The 19813-nt window shown below is 35.9% G+C and overlaps 2 protein-coding genes across 3 annotated transcripts in view; one reads left to right on the forward strand and one right to left on the reverse strand.

The window, feature by feature from the left end:
* Positions 1 to 4402, forward strand: part of USH2A (usherin) — a 1033591-nt gene extending 1029189 nt beyond the window's left edge. The window contains exon 72 of the mRNA XM_069066041.1: positions 2274 to 4402. Coding sequence (XP_068922142.1) covers positions 2274 to 2363 — 90 coding nt within the window. The 3' untranslated portion in view covers positions 2364 to 4402. The remainder of the gene's footprint in view (positions 1 to 2273) is intronic.
* Positions 4403 to 17375: 12973 nt separating this feature from the next.
* Positions 17376 to 19813, reverse strand: part of KCTD3 (potassium channel tetramerization domain containing 3) — a 70636-nt gene continuing 68198 nt past the window's right edge. For both annotated transcript variants that reach the window (XM_069066043.1, XM_069066042.1), the window contains exon 18: positions 17376 to 19091. In XM_069066043.1, coding sequence (XP_068922144.1) covers positions 18533 to 19091 — 559 coding nt within the window. In that variant the 3' untranslated portion in view covers positions 17376 to 18532. The remainder of the gene's footprint in view (positions 19092 to 19813) is intronic.

Consider the following 19813-nt stretch of genomic DNA (forward strand, 5'->3'; position numbering starts at 1 on the left):
CTTGAATTCAAATGTAGCCTCAGATACTTACTACCTATGTGAACCTGGGCAAGTCACTTAACCCTTTTTGCCTCAGTTTCCTAACCTATAAAATGAGCCAGAGAAGGAAATGGCAAACTTTTCTAGTATCTTTGCCAGGAAAATGCCAGATGGGATCATGAAGAGTTGTACAGGACTGAAACAATTGAGCAACAATGTGGATACTGATTAACCACAAAATCACTCACTTAGAGGGGCATTTGCAGCTAAGTGTAGGTTAAGAAAAATCCTTTGGACATAAAAATACTGCTAAATCAAAGATTTATCCACAAGTTACTGTCATGGCTCCTTAGCCTATGGGGGTAGATGTGCTTTGAATCCTGATTTCTTCACCAAAAACTTCTTTCTTCCCAAATCTTTGTTATGCTGCTAAGATTATATCTTTGGTTGCTGTTAGATTATTTTATTAAGACATACCCTGACCTGACACAATCCCTATATCACCACACTCCTCCTACCCACTAACTGACATAAAACACTTTAAAGTTTTTGATACTTTACCCAGGCGGTGTCCCAGAAGTCTTAGTAGTTTGGAGCTTAAAGCTTGAAAAAAGATAGCATTTTGAAAGAACTCCCATTTATCTATCTCAACAAACTTAAAGCAATATCACTGTCAATTAATAACAAGTTAAAATAGTGAATCAACTTTTATATTTCAGCAGTTTTGTTTTTCCAGTTTGATCAGAAGGGAAAAGGGAGAAGACAATTGAGAATTTACTAAGTGAAGGAATAAGTATTTGGAATAGCTTGTTTGTCTTTATGTTTCCGTAGTTAGTTAATTGGTAAGCATAAGACATGGAGAAATATCTACCCTATCTTTCAATGCTGGTGTCAGAGGTACTTTGGGAGAACTTTTCCTTACTTAGAGCTGTTTGTGAGAACTCCTATGAAGACTTTTAGGGCACCCAGGCAATACCTTGGTCCTCCCCAAATGAGCAAAATGTGGCTAGGCCTTTTCTCAGTGCTTAGCACAATGTCTGCCACATAGTAGGTGCTTAATTAATGTTTACTGACGGGCTGACTGACATATGGGACCAAGCTGACCAAGTAGTCCTAGATATTGTGGTGTCATTGTTTTTCAGTCCTGTCTGATTCTTCATGACCTTATTTGCGGTTTTCTTGGCAAAGATACTGGAGTGGTTTGCTATTTTCTTCTCTAGCTCATTTTACAGATGAGGAAACTGAGGCAAACAGGGTGAAGTGACTTGCCCAGGGTCACACAGCTAATGTCTGAGGCCACAAAGATGAGACTCCACTCCTCCATGTGGCAGACCTTGAAATACTTGAAGACAATGATGCCACTCACAAATCTTTTCTCCAGGCTCAACATCTCCACTTCCTCAACTGAATGTCATATGGCCTGGTCCCTTCATCATCTGAATAGCTCTCCTCTAGGCAAGCCTGATTCCTTTAATGTCCCACCTACAATGTGATATTTAGGTATACATATACTTCAGAAGTGGTCTAACCAGGGCAAAGTACAGTGGGATTATAAATGTTCTTAGTCTGGACAGTATGCCTTTTTTAAAAAATTAATTTTTTTTTAAAGACTATGACTTCTAATCTCAGACAGACTAGAAAGTATGTGGTCTACTTATGGGTAGAATCCACTATTGGTTGACAAAAGAGCTTTGAACTATGCTGCCTTTAACCTGGGCAAGTTCTACCCTTCCTTAGGCAACATTCTGCCCCTCTGTTCCTGAAGGGCTTACCTTAATGATGTTGAACTTAGCACAGACACCCACTTGGTACAGTGCACCACAGCTCAGAATTCCAAAGTAAGAGATATGCCAGTTTTAGTCTTTCCACTAGCTGGGGTTGCAGGTATGTACCACCGCACTTGGACTCTATGTTTTTCTTCATGTAGCCTAAGACCTCTTTAGTTTTTTGAGTTTCCCAAATATCAGAGAATCTCTATAAACATTTTATTGAAAATTTGGAAGCAACTGTCTATTATTCCCCACCCTACACACCCCCAAACACTTTAGGTGGACCCTCTTTTACTTTTAAGCATTACTCTGGACAGTTTCTGTTTCCTGGAGTACCTTCCCCTCTACTTATTCAACTTTACTCATTCTTCAAGTCCTAATCTAAATCTGAAATCCTCTACGATACTCCTTTTTTTCCCTGATCATTCCTACTCTTACTAGTTATAAAAATACGTGATTGATTTTAATGAGTTTCATAGAATAAATAATATACTATCCCATAACTGTTGTGCTTTTTTTTTCCAGTATGTGGATGATGAAGATCTGATGAATGCTATCAAGGGTTTTAGCTCCGTGACTAAAGAACACACCACGTTCACAGATACTCATCTGTAACAGATGGAGAAAATGTTCAAGATAAGGAACTGAATTACAGTGTGCCACACACCAGAGTTGCTCAGCAATGACTGACTTATTTATTTAACCTGAGGAGCTACTCCTGTGTGTCCTTTATTTCCATTAACATAATTTGGGTTTGTTTGTTTTTTTTATTTGGGGAAGAAATAAGGATTATTTGGCTGATGGTATCCTGGCTAGGCTCAGCCTAGAAATAAATCCCTCTCTTGTGTTAGTGAAATGAAGGCCAATGCCTCCTATGCATATCCATTTCAGGTCTGCATGTTTTGTCAGTGACAGAGTAATGTATATTTTTACTGGTCTGGATTTGTCATAGAAGCACAGAGGCACTGCAGTAGAAAAATAATTTATTTCTGTGGCTTAGTTTGAATCTATCTCAAAAGGTAGTATGAAGACATTCCCAATAAAGCTGAGGCCAAACAACATGACCCAAAGTTACCCAGGGTAAGTAAAGGCAGCACCATTTTCCTTAAGATGACACTATCACTGCTTTTCTCAGATATACATTATACCTCTTTCACTTGTTAGGACTAAATGTGGGCTCCGGGAGCCCCAAGAGCTAATCAAGATTCCTAAAACCTACCAATTTTTATATATTATGAATACACCACTTTCAATATTAGAAAAATCTCACATAAATTGAAGTCATGCTTCACTCAACCTCCACTGTTTTGGGCAAAACCTCTTTTGGAAAGACTTGGCTGACAGAGCTTTTTGACAGGGCATCATACAATTTATAATGCATCTGCCTCCATCTCTGCTTTTAAGAATCCTTTTAAAATCTGAAAACTAAATAGACAATTTATGCACTTCAAAGGGAAAATGAAGTGTTTCAATAGAACCACCTCTACTTGAACTGTAACCAATGTTTCTATTTCATAGTACATCAACATACAATGTTGAGACTGCAATTAGGGAAGTTATCATAAAAATCTGACAACGTACTGAATGTTGGAGTACGCTAACATCTACAATTTAGCAGATTTCAAATGGCAACTGCAGATCTGTTTGTAATATTTCATCAGCTTGATCATTGTAGGCAGAATTAAATAGGAGAAAAATATGTGTAAACCCTCTTCTAGCTTTGAAATGAATATAATTGCTTAAATTATAGTATGTACATAAAACTACAAGATCATCCATATGCTTCAATGAGTAATACTTAGAAAACCAATGCAATCTACCCTTTCATGCCTTTCAGAGAGGAAGTCTTACCCTTCAAACTAAATTGCAAATGACATGTTACTATTTCCCATAATTCTTAAAGATTTCTATCACCTGCTTTTTATCTTGGTGACAAAGTTTTTGTTCCTGAAAAACAGGATAAGTAGTTTTTGTTTTAGTGACTTGGAGAGATATAACTACTTTGCTTTAAGTTAACATGATCAGGGTGGGGGAAATAAAAGAAAACCTTATGTCTAAGTCTTAACAGTCAAGGTCTCCTGGAAAGTGTCTTGGACACATCTGTGCGACTCTCATAGTTGTGTTGCAGGGCTAAATGAATGTAAATTCAGAGTTGGATACCTTCCATAAAGCAAGTCAGGAAAATTGCCACAATTCTAGGCCACTGAGCAAAGACTGCAGGGTGTGAAAGTTCTTGGGAGAAGCACTTCTTACTTCTCACACTCCCCCAGAAAAATGCAGGCAGCTTCATAATAGGTAAATGCTTGTTCTGTGATATTTTACTTGTTTTCTCTTGTAGGCCAAAGGAGCTTCTTGGATTTACCCCCTGGCTCCCCACATACTGATTGACTCTTCAACCTTCATAGGCAATAAGCACTCTCGACTACAGACATGTCAAAACACAGCCTGATGGTATTGTTTGCATCAGGCCTGGTTCCCTATAAAGCCTGGGTACAGCCCATGATGTTAGACAGGGAGTTTGGAAGAGTGGTGAGAGCTATCCTTGCAGTCAGAAAGACCTGAGTTACTCCCCTGCCCTTGATTTGAAATGAGTTCAAAATGGGGGCAAAAAATACAATTGCTATTAATGTGGTAACAATACCTACATTTCACTCAATTCTCTCTCACACTGTAGAGAATGCATTCCCTTAGCTAAAGATAAAGAGAGACTTTGCTTCCCAAAGCACCTTTCAAAACAAGACTTTTATTTGGTTAAAAAAAAATCACTATCTTAAACTGGTCTGTGTGACCACTGATCCCAGCACTTATAAAATTGTGTGGAGCACCCTCTCCTATGGAGGCTTTTTTCCTGTTCTAGAAGTATAGGGCAACTCAGAAACAAGTCAACACATAGCTTGGCTCCATTTGTGCACAGGCTGGACAGCTTGTCATTATATGTCACCCTGTGATGTATGCAGATGACTACTTTCTCTGAGTCTTTGTTCCAGTCAATTATTAAACATTTATTAAGCACTTTATGTGAGGCACTATGCTAAGCTCTGAGAACATAAAGAAAGGCAAAAACTCCCTGCTCTCAGAAACTCATATTCTAATCAGAGAGACAATTCACAAGTACATACAAGATACTGGAGAAGGAAATGGCAGACCTTTCCAGTCTCTTTGCCAAATCTCCAAATGGAGTCACAAAGGGTTGGACATGACTGAAAACGACTAAATGGCAATAACATACAAGATACTTGATCAAAGTAGATGGAAGGTAACCTTAGAGGCAGTCATACCAACATTGTTAAATTTTAGTGTGAAATTTTTCACCTTGTAAATAGGCAAGTGCTACAAACCAAGGTTTGATTTATTATTTTGTTGATTATCTAGTTATGAGAAAGTGATGGAGAAAATGTGGTACCTTTCAGAGATCTAGCTGTTAGACATTTACGAACACGACTGTTCAGAGGAGAAGGCTTTGACACAGAAATTCTTAACCTTTTATTGTGTCAATGATACCTTTGGCATCTGGTGGAGGCTAATGGATTTCTCAGAATTTTTAAAAAAATACATAAAACCAAATACGATTACAAAGGAAAGCAATTATAATGCAATTCAGTTCAATAAACATTTACTAAGTGCCTATGTTCCAGGCACTGTGTGTGCTAAGTGCTGGGGATACAAATTTTAAAAAGAAACAGTCCCTGTCCTTGAGGAGCTTACAATCTAATGGGAGAAAACAACACATAAAAGGAAGCTGCAAAGGGAGTGGGGGGAAGGCCACCAGGTCATGGTGTTCTGCAGAATAAAAGCTAAACAGAGGTGCTGATGGAAAATGGAGTCATCTGGAAAGTTGTGGGCCCTTAGTAAAGGAAGATTTGGGGAGTTTAATGCTCTACCCCTCCAGTCCTTCAATCAGAAGGGGGTGACTTGAGGTGTTGGCAAAACTTGAGTCAATCTCCATGGAGAAAAGATTTCAGGTAATCAACTAAGGAGGGGCATAGTGTTCCCTGGAGTTGAAGCCAAGCAGAGCTGCTGAAGAAAAAATGGAGTTAAAATATCGGTTTTAAATATTAGCACACAGATACTAAAATACTTCTAAAGAGACAGCATAGATTCCAGTAAGAACCTCTACTCTAGTTTGGAAGACTACAGAAGACCTTCTGCAGAAGGTGGTATTTGAACTGGGTCTTGAAGAAAGCCACAGAGTGGAAGAGTGGGTGAGAAGAAGCAGGAGCATTTCAAGCATGGAAAGTAACAAATGCAAAAGCATGGAGACATGAAATGGAGTGTTCCATGTGAGAAATGAGTAGGCCAGTCGAGCTGGGTCCTAGAGGGTGTGAAATGTAAAAAGACTAGAAAGTTAGTGGCTGGGTGGTGGAGACCATGGCAAGGACTCTACATTTAATCCTGGATGTAACAGGGAGTCACTGAAATTTGTTGGAAGGAGTCCAGGAGGGATGTGGGATTGATACAGTCAGACCTATGCTTTAGGAAAATAATTTTGACAGCTGTATGGAGGATGGATTGGAGTGTGGAAGAAACTGAGGCTGAGAAGAAGTTATTGCAAAAGTCTAGGTAAAGGGTGATAAAATCTTGAACCAGCATGGTAGTTGTGTGAGTGTTAAGGAGACTATATAAGAAATGTTATGAAGGTAGACATAACAAGATTTGGCACTTGATTGGCTACATGGGGCAAGTGTGAGGAGCTATGGATGATACCAAGGTGGTAAACCTGGGTGTGTGTGGGGGAGAGAGCAGGGAAGAAGGGGAAGTGGTGGGGGAGCGTGGTATCTTTTAGTTTCTATGCAGCTAGATGGCACAGTGAATAGAGTGCTAGACCTGGAGTCAGGAATACTCAAGTTCAAATTTGTATTCAGATGCTAGTGTAACCCTGGGTAAGTTACTTCCCTATCTCAGTTTCCCCAAATGCAAAATGGGGATAATAGTATCTCCCAGAGTTGTTGTAAGGATCAATTGAGATATTTGTAAAGTATTTAGAATAGTGCCTAGTAGGCACTTAATAAATGCTTATTCCCTTCCTCTCTTCTAGTATCAAAGTACCTTAAAAATACTGAGTTCTATCATTTTTGGGATAAGATGTGTGATGAAATAACGTGTATTTTTTCACAAACTTCAATAAAAATCAATTTATTAAATAAAATGGATTGATATGCATGGTCATCAACATTCAGTATCAATGGACAATTTTGCCTTCTTTGAATGAAACTTCATTATTATTATATTGCTTACATTAATACAAAAGGAACTACATGACATGATTTCAGGTCTTCCTGATTTCAATCTGGACCTTCTACTATGCTACATTGCTCCTATATAGCATATGAATTATTAGAAGTTTCTTTTCTTTTTAAGAATAGGTATCCCTTATCTCATCTGCTCTGTGAGTTCAGACCTAATGTCATTGCTGATCAGCATGAAAGTTTTGACCTGCTCTGTTTCCTACCTAGTCTAGTTTGCCCTTCCTTTGGTACCTTGGAGGGTCTCTACTCCTAGAGACTCCACATATAGGGGCTGGAGTTAACTGAGGACATCAATCATCTTTAGTCCTACTGCAGCTCAAATTTCCCAAACTCAAGCAACCATCAGCCTCAGCATTCCCAATGTCAAGGACCACAGGTATGTACTATCATTCCTGAATAAGCATTTATTTTTAGTACAAAGATGGCATCATGGAAATCAAGATATTCTGATAGTAGTTTGACTTAAAAAAACCCTACATTTAAATTGTGTAATGTTGTCAACAAATATGGAAATAATTTGTTAGCTTCATTTACAAATGATTTCTTTAGTGGGCTGCCCACTAAAAACATATAAAAGTGCAGTATGGAATGACAAAGGGTACTATCTACCAATTGTGTAAAAAGAAGGTTGTCCTGGCCACAGTTCATATATAAGATGGCATAACAACTATGTAGATTGGTTTATTTTGTTTTGTTTTCTTAAATAGTAATGAATTGACATCATACATAAATAGAAAAAAGAGGTATGCTGTTTGTTAACACAATACTTTTTGCTCAATTTTGAATCATAGCCCCATCATCTTCAAAATCAGAAAAAAAAAAGAAATGCTTCTGTTCAGAGTAGATGTTAGCCTAACAGAATAAGGATACAGCTCAGATGTACTTCTCTTACCTACCGAGGAAATAACACTTAATTGATTTGAGGAATTCTTTTCTTTATACCATCTAATCAGCTCCTATCCCTTCAAATGAAAATGCAATTACAAAATTTTGATCGGACACAACGTGATATTCAAGATCTAAAATTTGTGATTTTTATCCTTTCACATAAACTTTGAAATAAGTGTGAAAGTGACAAAAAGGGCAGCCCTCCATCAGAAGTATAGCTCTGTTCTTTCTTTTCTCTATACCAAAAATATGGTTGTGCTCTCACCACAGATTCAGATCTGGAAGCAACCTCAGAAGCCATGTTACTCCAACACTTTTATTTTACAGATGAAGTAACTGCAGGTCAAAGAGGTTGGGCAACTTACCCAAGGTAATACAGGTTGTGTCAGACAAGTTATGATTACAAGTTTTACGGACTCTTAAGTACAATATTCTATACCTTGTGCCATGCTGCTCCTTCAAAACCCTCCCTTTTATTTCTCTGTTCACTTTATATTTTTAAAAATAAGTTTTTATTGATGCCTCTGGTTTTACATAATCAATTTTCCCTAATATCCTTCCCAGGGAGCTCCATAAAACAAATAATATTTTCATACACAAAAGGGGAAAAAATCACTGATCAATACATTGAAAGTCAGAAAACATATGAAATGTGCAAGACATATGTAAAACTAGTTACTATATTATATACTGCTAATTTGTAGAAATGTAGAAGGTTGAGTCAATGAAATAACCGAACTAAACAATACTTGCATAGGAATGTAGTTTTGTTACATCCAAAGACATTAGGTGACACAAATCAATTATTAGCTCTTGCAAGATTTCTTCCTTAATATTAGATTGTAAGCTCAATGAGAGCATAAATCATCTGTTATTTTAATTTTCTCTCTCTCCCAAGATCTAAAATATTGCTCTATAAATAGCAGGCTCAATAATATTTTGTTAATTTAATGAATAAATCGAGTTTTTCCCTTTCTCAAAAATAAATGCAATGTGCAAAGATAAGTGTGGAAGTCCTACCTCCATGAATGGGTAGGTTGAAAGTGTCCTCTCATATCTCATCATTATCATACTTGATCTTTATAATTTTATAATATAATTTTATTTTTATTTATTTGTAATTATTATATTATATTGTCATTATATATTGCATCCTTGGCTCTACTTCCTTCACTCTGTATTAATTCATGTAGATATTTCCATGTTTCTCTATATTAATCACATTTTCTTTTCAGTACAGAAAAATTTCATTATATTCATACAACTCAATTCATTTAGCCATTCCCCAATCGATAAGTAGGCATCTATTTTGTTTGTAATTCTTTGCTCTCACAAAAAGAGCTACTATAAATACTTTGGTGAACACAGGGACTTTCTTCTTAATAGCTTTCTTCAAGTAACAGTATCTCTGGGACTAACACTATGGACATTTTAGTCACTTTACTATACAATCCTAAATTACTTTCCAAAATGATTGTGCCATTTCAAAGCTCCACCAACAATGCATGTGTGCTTATCATCCAAACAAAGCCTCCAACATTGACTATTGACATTTTTTTCATTATTGTCAATTTAAAGAGTATGAAATGAATCCTCAGGGTAATTATGATTTGTATTTCTCTATTGTGACTGGAACATTTTCACAAGGTTATGAATATTTTGCAATATTTATGAGAGTTATTTTCTCATATCCTTTGAACATTTATCTATAGGAGAATGGCTATCAGTGAAACATGTATTTGCTGACTGTTTAAATATATTGGATACCAAACCCTTATCAGAGAAATTTGATACAAAGATTTTTTTTTCACATTTGACTTTTCTTATCCTAAGTGCATTAATTTTGTCTGTGTAAAATCTTTTTCACTTTCATTTAATTAATGTTAACTATTTAATCTTTTACAATTACCTTGATGGTTTAGTTAACATCTCCTACCCATTGCTGAGAGGCTTATATGTTTCTCTTCTAATTTTTCAAAAAGTAGTAACAGCTTTAATATTAAATCAGACATTCATCACAGAACATCATACAAAGAGTTGGTCTAAGCCTAATTTCTGACAGACTGCATTCCAGTTTTTTTTTCTTAATCAAGCAGGGAGTCCTTTCCTAGGTAACTGATTTTTCCCCCAGCTTAATGAACACTAGTTATTGAATTCCATCGTTTCTGATTCTCCTTTGTTTTACTGATCTATCTTGCTAATTTTTAATGAATATGAAGAATTTTTATGTCTGCTGCTTTATAATAGAGTTGAAGTTCTGGATGTACTATTCTCTTTTCATCCTTACTTCTCTTCATCATTTCTCTTCCCATTCTAGATCTTTTGCTTTTCCAAATTAATTTTATTATTTTATCAAATTCTATAAAATATCTCTCTGATAATATGAATGGGATAACATAGAAAGTATAAATTATATGGCAATATTATCATTTTCATCATATTGACTTGGCCCAGTCATGAACACTAAACACTCCTCCAGCTATTTAAGTTATTCTTTATTTCATTAAGGATCATTTTGATATTGAATCTGTACAAGTTTTTGTGTGCTCTTATAGATGGATCCTGTAATGTAATACCAAGCAAAGGCAACTTCCCAGGTTCAAAATACCAGCATAGGTGCTCTCTATTTTATTCAGTAACAAACCCAGAACAGAGAAGATCAAAACATGACATCATTCAAAATACAGCATTTACTAAGTGTGATTAAATAATCTCCAAGTACTACCCCACCCCAGGATCTTCCAATCATTCAATCAATTACAAAGTCCCTGTTCTAAATACTACTCCATCCCTAGGCTATACCTTAATTAAGTCCACCACAAAACCCCTCTTCTCAAATGGAGATTAGTTTCCAAACATAGGTAAAGTACCTTCATTTGTCAATCACAGAGCACAATAAGGTCAAAAGTTCCCCACCCCCAGGATCACAATTGAATCTACCCCAGAGTTACATCAAGTTTAAACACAGCACTTAATACCCAAATGGAGGTCTTTTCTTCATCTTGACATGAGGCAAGTTCTCAGCAATCTTAGTTCCTGGGGAGACAAGGCTTAGCAAGGCCATAAGATACATTGCCAGTCCCTTCATGAATTTATCCTCTGTCTGTAGAACAGTCCTAGAACCCCTGAACACATTAGCAAAGCCCTCTCCCAGGATTTCTGTAAACATACAACAAGAAAATCCTTCTTCAGGGCTTCTGAACCAACAGAAAGGCTCCCAGACCCCTGCAACAACAGCACTGTCCCTCACCAGTGGACAGTATTCACTCTGTCTGCAGGACAGTCTCCAGACCCCTGCAACAACAGTACTGTCCCTCACCAGTGGACAGTATTCACTCTCTGTCTGCAGGACAGTCTCAGGGCTTCTTAGCGAACAGCCAGGTTCCAGGACTTCTTCAACAAAAGGACAGTCTTTCACCAGTGGACAAATCTGGCAAAATAACATCAAAACAGACAGACAAAGTACCAGCAAAACAGCCATGTCTCCTCAGTCCTTGGCAGCTCAGGGGTCAGGTCTCAAAAATCCAGGGCAATTCAAAGCGGCCACCAGCAATTCTCTTAGTCTCTCTCTCTCCACGAGGTGCTGCTACCAAAAAAGATCTTCCGCCTCTCTCTTGTGTCTCTCCAAATCCACGTCACCAGCTCCTCCCAGTTCAGGACTTTCTTTTCACATCAACAAGCCCATCCCACAGGTGGGATTAACAAACTCTGGGTTTTAACACAATCAATTTGAAAACCAAGCCAATACAGGGGAATCTTTAATTGCCATTACTATCACAGATCCCCAGATATTGTAAGCATTTTGTAGTTATTCAAATGAGATTTCTATTTCTATAATTACTTCTTTAATTTTGTTTATTATTGGGTAAAAATGCAGTTAATTTTTTTGAGGACTCATTTTCTAGCCTGCAATGTTATTTAAGTTATTGTCTCAATTAGTATCTTTGCTAATTCTCTAGGATTTTTCAAGTATACCACTATCTCACCAGCAAATAGAAAGTGCTATACTCTTTACCTATCTGTATACTTTTCTTTCTCAGTTATTACTGTTGCAAGCATATCCAGAATTATTTCAAGTAATAGTGTGGACATCCTTGTTTTATACCTCAGTATATCTTCATTGTATATGATGCTTGTGTTTGGTTTTAGATACATGCATTTTTTTCTTTTCAGAGGGGGGAAGGCAGGGCAATTGGGGTTAAGTGACTTGTCCAAGGTAACATGGCTAGTAAGTGTTAAGTGTCTGAGGCCAGATTTGAACTCAGGTCCTCTTGACTCATATATAGGAGTCTATAATAGTCTCCTATATATAGGAGTCTATAATAGTCTCCTAGAGTCTATAATAGTCTCCTATATATAGGAGTCTATAATAGTCTCCTATATATAGGAGACTGTAAGTGTTCTATTCACTGCACAACCTAGCTGCCCCTGAGATAACATGCTTTTAATACAAAAGGGTCGCTCTATCCCTATACTTTGGGGAATTTCTAGCATAAATGGGCTATATTTTGTCCAATGCTTATTTTTCCGCATTTATTAGGATAATCATGGTTTTTGGATATTTTCCTACTGGTGAATCATCATTGCATCCCTGGTATAAATCAAAATTGCTCATAATGAAAGATTTCTTGGATAAAATGTTGTCTGACAGGACTTTGTTGAAAAATTCTGAATTGATATTAATGTCTGTTTCATCCTTTCCTGGTTTACGTATTATGACTGTATTTGTTTCATAAATGGACTAAAGTAGAATAGTTTCTTAATTTATGAGAATTTCTGCAGTATGGGCATTAATTTTTAAAAGTTTGATAGAGTTCTCCTATGAATACATTAGGATCAGAAAGGTTCCCTCCCCCTTTCCTACTGAAATTTCCTTTAGAACTAGGTCCTATTTATTTTTCTGAGATTGGGTTATTTATGTCCTTCTGCTAATTTGGATATTTCACATATTTTAAAAGTATCATTCTTTTTCTGTTCTCAGATTCGTTACTACATAACTGTGCCTAACAAATTTTGATTATTTTTTTTCTTCTGATTTGCTGCAATTTCACTTTCCTCATTTGCTATTTTATTGATTTGACTTTCCATCTTTCTAATCAGATTACCTAAGGGTTTGTCAATTTTATCAATCTATTCAAAGAACCAACTCTTAGTTTCATCTTTCATTTTTTGTTTCTACTTTATTCTCTTTTAATAACTCATCTTTTATTCTGAATTTAGTTTCATCTATTGGCTTTCTAACTTTTTTCTTTAATTCATGTTCAGTTCATTAATCCTTTTTCTATTTTATTACTGTATATTTGTAGGGAATATGATTTTTTTCCTGGAGGAGTACATTAGCTACATCCCAGAAATGCTAGTACGTTATTTCATCATCATTTTCTTTTACAGAATATTGTTCCTATGATATATCTTTAACTCACTCATTATTTAAGATTTCATTAAGTCTTCATTTGGATATATCATTTGCAATTACTAAATTTATATGTATTATGGATATATCATTTACTATTGTTGCCTTTTTATGTTTTTTGTACCTTAACACAAAATGTTTGTAAAAGTTCCATATTGTGTTGAGAAATACATATATCCTTTTGTAGTTTCATTCAGAGGATAGTCTAAATTTTTAAGTTCTAGTTTCTCTAATAACTTGTTTGGGTCAGTATTTTCACTTTTGTTTACCTATTAATAGATTTATCCAAAACTTAGCAGGAATCTTCTGCCACTACTGTGTTACTGAGTATTCTTATAGCTCAGATGTTTATAAACTGAATACAAAAACAAAGAGAACATTTAAGTTTGATACTGTTATTTTGTTGTCTATTGCTTCTTTTGGCACAGTGTCCTTGTTTATCTATTCTCAGTTCTTAATGTTTTTGCTTTGCCTGACAGCATAATTATGACTCCTGTTTTTCTGGATTAATTTGATGCACAGCTAATTTTTTCCAGCCCCTCATTTTTATTCTGTATGTCTGTTTTAAAAATAGATTTTAGTTTTGTTTTCTTACCAAATCTGTCACTTTTTCATTTTTACTGACTTAATCTATTCATATTTTAATATGTGAGTTAAGAATTATCTTCTTTCATTTGTCCCTAATAGTTTTTTTCTCTTCCATTGTAAACAAGGTACTCAAGGTATTCAGACGCCTTTTAACACTATCTTCTCATTCACCTGCCTCACATAATGAAGCCTTTCTCCTTACCAAGGCTAACTCTTATACTTATTTATGCAATTCCATTCCACCCATCTCTTCCAGCAGATTGCCTCATTATCCCCACTATAACAGATATTTTCAATCTCTACAGACTTATTCCCTATTGCTTACAAACAAGTTCATGTCTCCCCCATTCTGGAAAAAAAAACACCTCAAAAAATATTCTGTATTTTATTCTGTTCTTTGTAGCTAAACTCTTCAAAAAGGCCCTCTACAATAAATACCTCCACTTTCTCTCTCCTTAACCCCTAAAAACCCAGATTCTGACCTTATTTTGCTGAAACTTCACTCTCCCTCTGTGTGTGTGTGTGTGTCTCATTTCTAATTACCTCTTATTGGTCAAATCCTATAGCCCTCAATCCTCACTCTCCATGATCTCTCTGCCACCTTGTAAAGCCAAGCAGAAGCAGCTCTCCAGAGGACTGCTACTGCTGTGAAAAGCTTTAAGGTTCTGACCACATAGCATAGTGAACTCTCTACTTATTCAGTAATAAAATAACACAAAACAGTCACAGAAACCAAAGTATAGCATTCATACCGTTATAACATAACATCACTAAAGTGGCCATACAGTTTTCACCAAAGTGGCCACATAGTTTTAAACAAAAGATATCATTCAATAAGTCCTTAACTCAATCATCCTTAAGGAGCAAGCCTCCTTAAGTGACACAGAGTACAAAGGTAAATCAATTCCCCTTTACTTTCTTCCTTTTTTCTTTTTAAGCAACTTCCCATTTTATAATTTAGTACCGCACCAAAAAAATAAAAACAAAAAAAATGATTCACACCAAAGGATTGTTGTGAGGTTTAGTCCATGATGTTTCAGACTGTTTTCTCTATCATCACTTCTATTGGACTTCTGCTTTCACCCTTATCTCTGTGTCTATCTGTAGAAATCTCTGAATGTTCTGTTGTCCTTGATTGCTGTATTAGTTTACCTTTTTTCTATTTCTGCTGTCTGCCATGTTTGAAAAGCAAATAATCTCTTCAGGTACAGTTTTCTGTGTAAGAATGTTTTAGTACATCCTTATTACTGAAGTTCTACCTTATTTCATTTATAATTAAGCTCAGATTTTCACCTTGGCTGCATATTGAATTCCACTGCTCTTTGGAACATATTACTGCATCCCCTTCGGTGTTTTTCTGGAGGATGAGGAATAGTCTTGAATTATTTTAATTTCTTTTCCTTTGTATTTGAAGGTCATCATCTTGACCTCTCAGAATTTGTTGTTTCTCAAAGGAATTGTAAAATTTAAACACTGTGTATCAAGAGTGTGTAGCTTTTGATTAGCAACATGTTCAGAAGGTCTCTTATTTCTTGCATTATGGTGTTGAGAGTTTTTGACTTGTCATGTTCTTCTGTGAGATTTAGAATCCTTAAACTGTTTCAATGCGCCCTGTGTTCAAGATCAATGTTCTGATTAGATGAGGAGCATGATTTCTTTATACTTTTTTTTTCCAGATTGTCCCTCATTTCAGTGTATTTGCATTCCAAATGTATTCTTTTTGGGGGGATGAGACTTGCCACTGAGGATTCTGGTAGACCATAAATTCTATTCTCATTCATAATTTTCTTTTAAACCCTTCAGGAGCATGTTGTGGTTCCATGCTCTTAAAATCTGCAGAGCCTTTCTTTACCTTATGAAGTATTAAATTATTTCCTTTGTTTTACAGTTATTTATTTATAGACGTGTTTATTAGATTTAGTTTACTTAATTTGTATACTAGATCTAGAGGATACATGTCCTTCTGTTAATGTGTTTACTTTTGGAATATCTGCTTATGCTCCAGATCTTTGAATTTTCTTCCTTTTGAAATCTTTAGTGAAATTAAAAAAAAAAATTCTCCCCTACTACTCCCTGCCTTCTGATGGTGGTTTCCATAGGTGCTGGATCCCAAAGCACCTTCACCTCTTTCCCTACTGGGCAATTTACAGTAAAACAGCTTAGTTCTCTGGTCCACATGATTTCTGGTGGGACAGATTTGGTTTTAGTTGGATGCTGGTCCTTCTCCCTTAGGCTTAGTAGACTGCTGCACAGAATACTATTGTGGTGCTAGGTATTAGTCTCACCAAATTTCTACAGTTTGGCACTCGGAAGAGGGAGGGTGGCAAGGTATGGAGCTGCATTCTATTGCAAGCCAGTGGATTGAGTCTGCTTATGAATCTTTGCTGCCTGGAGTGTGGTAGGGGAGCAGCTGGTGATTGAACATGAGTTAAGCAGTAGGGATTTTTTTTGCTTTCTTTGGGTTACTGGTGACCTAGGCCATCAAGACAGATGAAATTGCCTTATTTCTGGTAAAAATTTCTATTTTGGAAAGATGTTAAACATTGGTCAAAATGTCTAGTTCTCTATCTTGTTGGTCAAGTGACTCAGACTTTTTTCACAGGCATAATTTTTATTGCTTTCCTACTTTCCTAAAAAGACAACAGAACTCCATCATAATGCTAATGGTAGGATAATACTGGCTTACAGGCTTGCTAGGTTATAATGAAAAAAATATATATCACTACACAGGATGAATATTATTTTTACAAGTAAAGTAACTCAATCCACGGAAGAGCAAAGGGCTTTTTGATGGAAGTTTACTTTATTTCCAACCTTGGGGCTTTCTGATGCTGTCACCCAACACCCCTCCCCCCCCCCCCCTCCCCAACATAGTTTGGATCTTTTTCTTCTTCATTAATACCGAATGTCTATACTCTCTTCCTCTTAACTGTGAGGGGCAAGGATTGATGGATAACTGAATTCCTTTTAGGTAAGTCCCAGTCATGCAGCTGTTTATGAGCATACCCCTTTCCCTAATTCAAGAACCAAGATCAAAGCAATTATAACACTATTCCTGTAAGAGCCATGTCAATCTATTTCTCTAGGATCCCATTCCCCACAGCATCAGGACCAAAGTGCTCCTTCTTGGGCACCCACAGTCTATTCCCCCATCCCCGCAATAGAACTTAAACTCCTTAGGGCAAGAGCTGTCTTTGCTTTTCTATCTCAGGCAGTTAGATTAATGCTTGGCACATCCATTTGTAATTTCAACATTATGACTGGATTTGTAATATGAAAATAAACTTATGCTTACCTCATTTCTTTCTCCTGAGTATGAAAGATATGCTAAGAGAACGTTTAAGATAGGAAGAAGAAAAGTAGTGAGACTTTGGACATTTTAAGACAATGGACCAGAAAAATCAGCTCTTAAATAACTAAGAGGTGGCTTTACTGATCATTTTTATTTAATTTGATATTAAAAAACTCATGGGAAAACACTGACAACATAGCAACCTTCAAAGAATTTATTTGTACTTCACACATCAACTATATTGGAATTTTAATAAGCATAGCATCCTGAAACAAATGCTTAATACCTTTTAAATTTACAGTTATCCTATTTGTAAAAACCTGAAATCATCTTAAGGAAAATGAAGAAATTGCTATAAATTACCCTTCTTTGTATTTTTTAATCTGAGGACAAATATATGCAAAATAACATTTTTTCAGCAACCAAAAGCATTAACTCAATATTCAGAATCACAGTGTCATAAACTAATAAAATAACCAAGGTAAAAGTCTCTTAGCTTTATTAGATTTGGGGAGAAAATAACCATAACGAATTTATAAACAAGACAAAAAATAAGTAGAGCCTTCCCACGTGGGTACAAATAACTTTCCTTGAGTTAGTTTTCATGTTTCATCAAACCTGAAGAGAAACAATGACTAAAAGCAACTCACTGTAAATTATAAACACTGCTCTACAGAGCCTGTAGGTGGGCTTTGAGTATTCATTATTTGTAGTACAAAAGTCCAAATTAAGGTCCAAAAAGAATAATCAAAAAATGACTCCCACCACCAAGACACAAATATCCCTTTAAAAGAAGTTCCACATGCTGGGTTGTATTATTTGACATCACAAGTGTTTAATAATTAAGAGTATTAGTGTAATATTTTTTTCACATACATAGCACCTTTCAAGTAAGTATCTCAAAAGTACTCTTCAAACATCGGACAAATTAGGAAACAACGGTCACCAAAAAACTGTGACATGCCCAAAAATTTCAATATAAATTAGTGGTAAAATGATTAGAAGATCAAGGTCTGCGAACTTCCATTCCTTATGGGAGCACTCATGCTATCTTAGCATGCCACTGCTCTCTTAAGTATTGAATTGTTTCCACACGATGACATACATAAAATTGGACTCTAGCTTTTAAAACGTCCCTGTTTATTGTGTTGTTAAAACCAAAGAGTTACTAAGCAATATGAAAAACATGGTTAACAACCACCTTGCTCCAGTTAATCCCTTCTCTTAAAAAGATACTGAAATGAAACCCATTGTAAGTCATAAAGTTTTAGTGTAAAAATTAACAGCATTGAAATCCAGTTAAATTAACTTTCATCAATATTCAATGACATAATTGTCCATACTGGTTAGTGTTTTTTCATAAGCTATAATCCTGACCAGAAGAATCACTTTTCTTATGCCGTGGAGATGGGGTGGTCTTTGTAGGTGATGGTGATGCTGTACCAGGTGAGTCAGTCCCTCCATCTGAAGTACTTGGTGATGATGCTAGGTGAGGAACTTTCTTTCTTCCAAGGAACCCTCCTCCTTCAAATCCACCTTTCTTCTTTATCTCTACTTTGCTTTCAATTTCATCCTCAGATCCTCTTTTTTTGGTTTCTGCCCAACCTTCACCTATTTTCTGAGCTTCAATTCCACCATCTATTTCTCTTGAAGTTTTTGCTTCTGTTCCAGGAGACTTTTTTTCAGAGATACTGCACTCCCCCGCTGCCCACTTCATTTCTCCCTGTACTGGGCAGAAACTATTTTCAGGGACTTTTTCCACTGAATTTCTGTTCAAATTAAAAGTCTGGAAGTCTTTATAACTGTGAAAACTCTCAGTTCTCCTTGCCCTTGCTAACAAAGGACTTTCTCTATAAGGCCTCACTGACCCATAAGTAGCTGCTTCATGGATGGTTTCATGGTGCTGAAGTTGAAGGCTGAAACAGATTTAAAAGAAAAAAACTCCTGTATATTTCAAGATTATGTCTGTGACTTTAGGCACATATATTTGTCACCAATTAAATACGTATAGTGTCATTCATTGTCAAGCCAATCTATTTCAAAGATGTGAAATATTTCGGAAGAAAGTACTTTGAAGCCTTCATAAAACTGGAGCTCACATTTATTAAATGGGAAAGTACCTGAGGATGACTACCCATGTCTTATCTATAGTCTAACTTTCTCAGTGTTTTGTGCAGTACTCTGTATTTGGTGAATGAATACTTTTTCCAAATTTCTAGGTTTTCTCAATATGTAATTTAAAAGTTTTAATGGAAATGGTATCACTTTATAAATGGTAAATACAGCTCTACTACAAAAGAAAAATGAAATCTAGATTTTATTTTCTATTAACAAATATTTCATTGGGACAACTGAGGAAGAAGATAAAAATAGGGTAAATCCCTTATTCCTACCCCCAACACTCCTAAATATTGACAAATTTTTATTTTTTCCCCAAAATTTAATGGCAGAAATGCTTTAGAAGCATGAGTTTTTAAAAATATACTATCAAACAGGGCAACAATTTACAAGAGAAGTCAGATGGGAAAAATCTAGTTGTCTCTAAAATATGCACACTAAATTAAGAAAATCATAGAGTCTGAATACCTTTAAAAATACATTTATACTATTTCCTAGAAAAGGTATGAAAATTCAACAT

Source organism: Petaurus breviceps, unplaced genomic scaffold (genome assembly GCF_028583685.1).
Source record: "Petaurus breviceps papuanus isolate PSGF00001 unplaced genomic scaffold, PetGlider_PUasm1.0 90702, whole genome shotgun sequence".
NCBI lineage: Eukaryota > Metazoa > Chordata > Mammalia > Diprotodontia > Petauridae > Petaurus > Petaurus breviceps.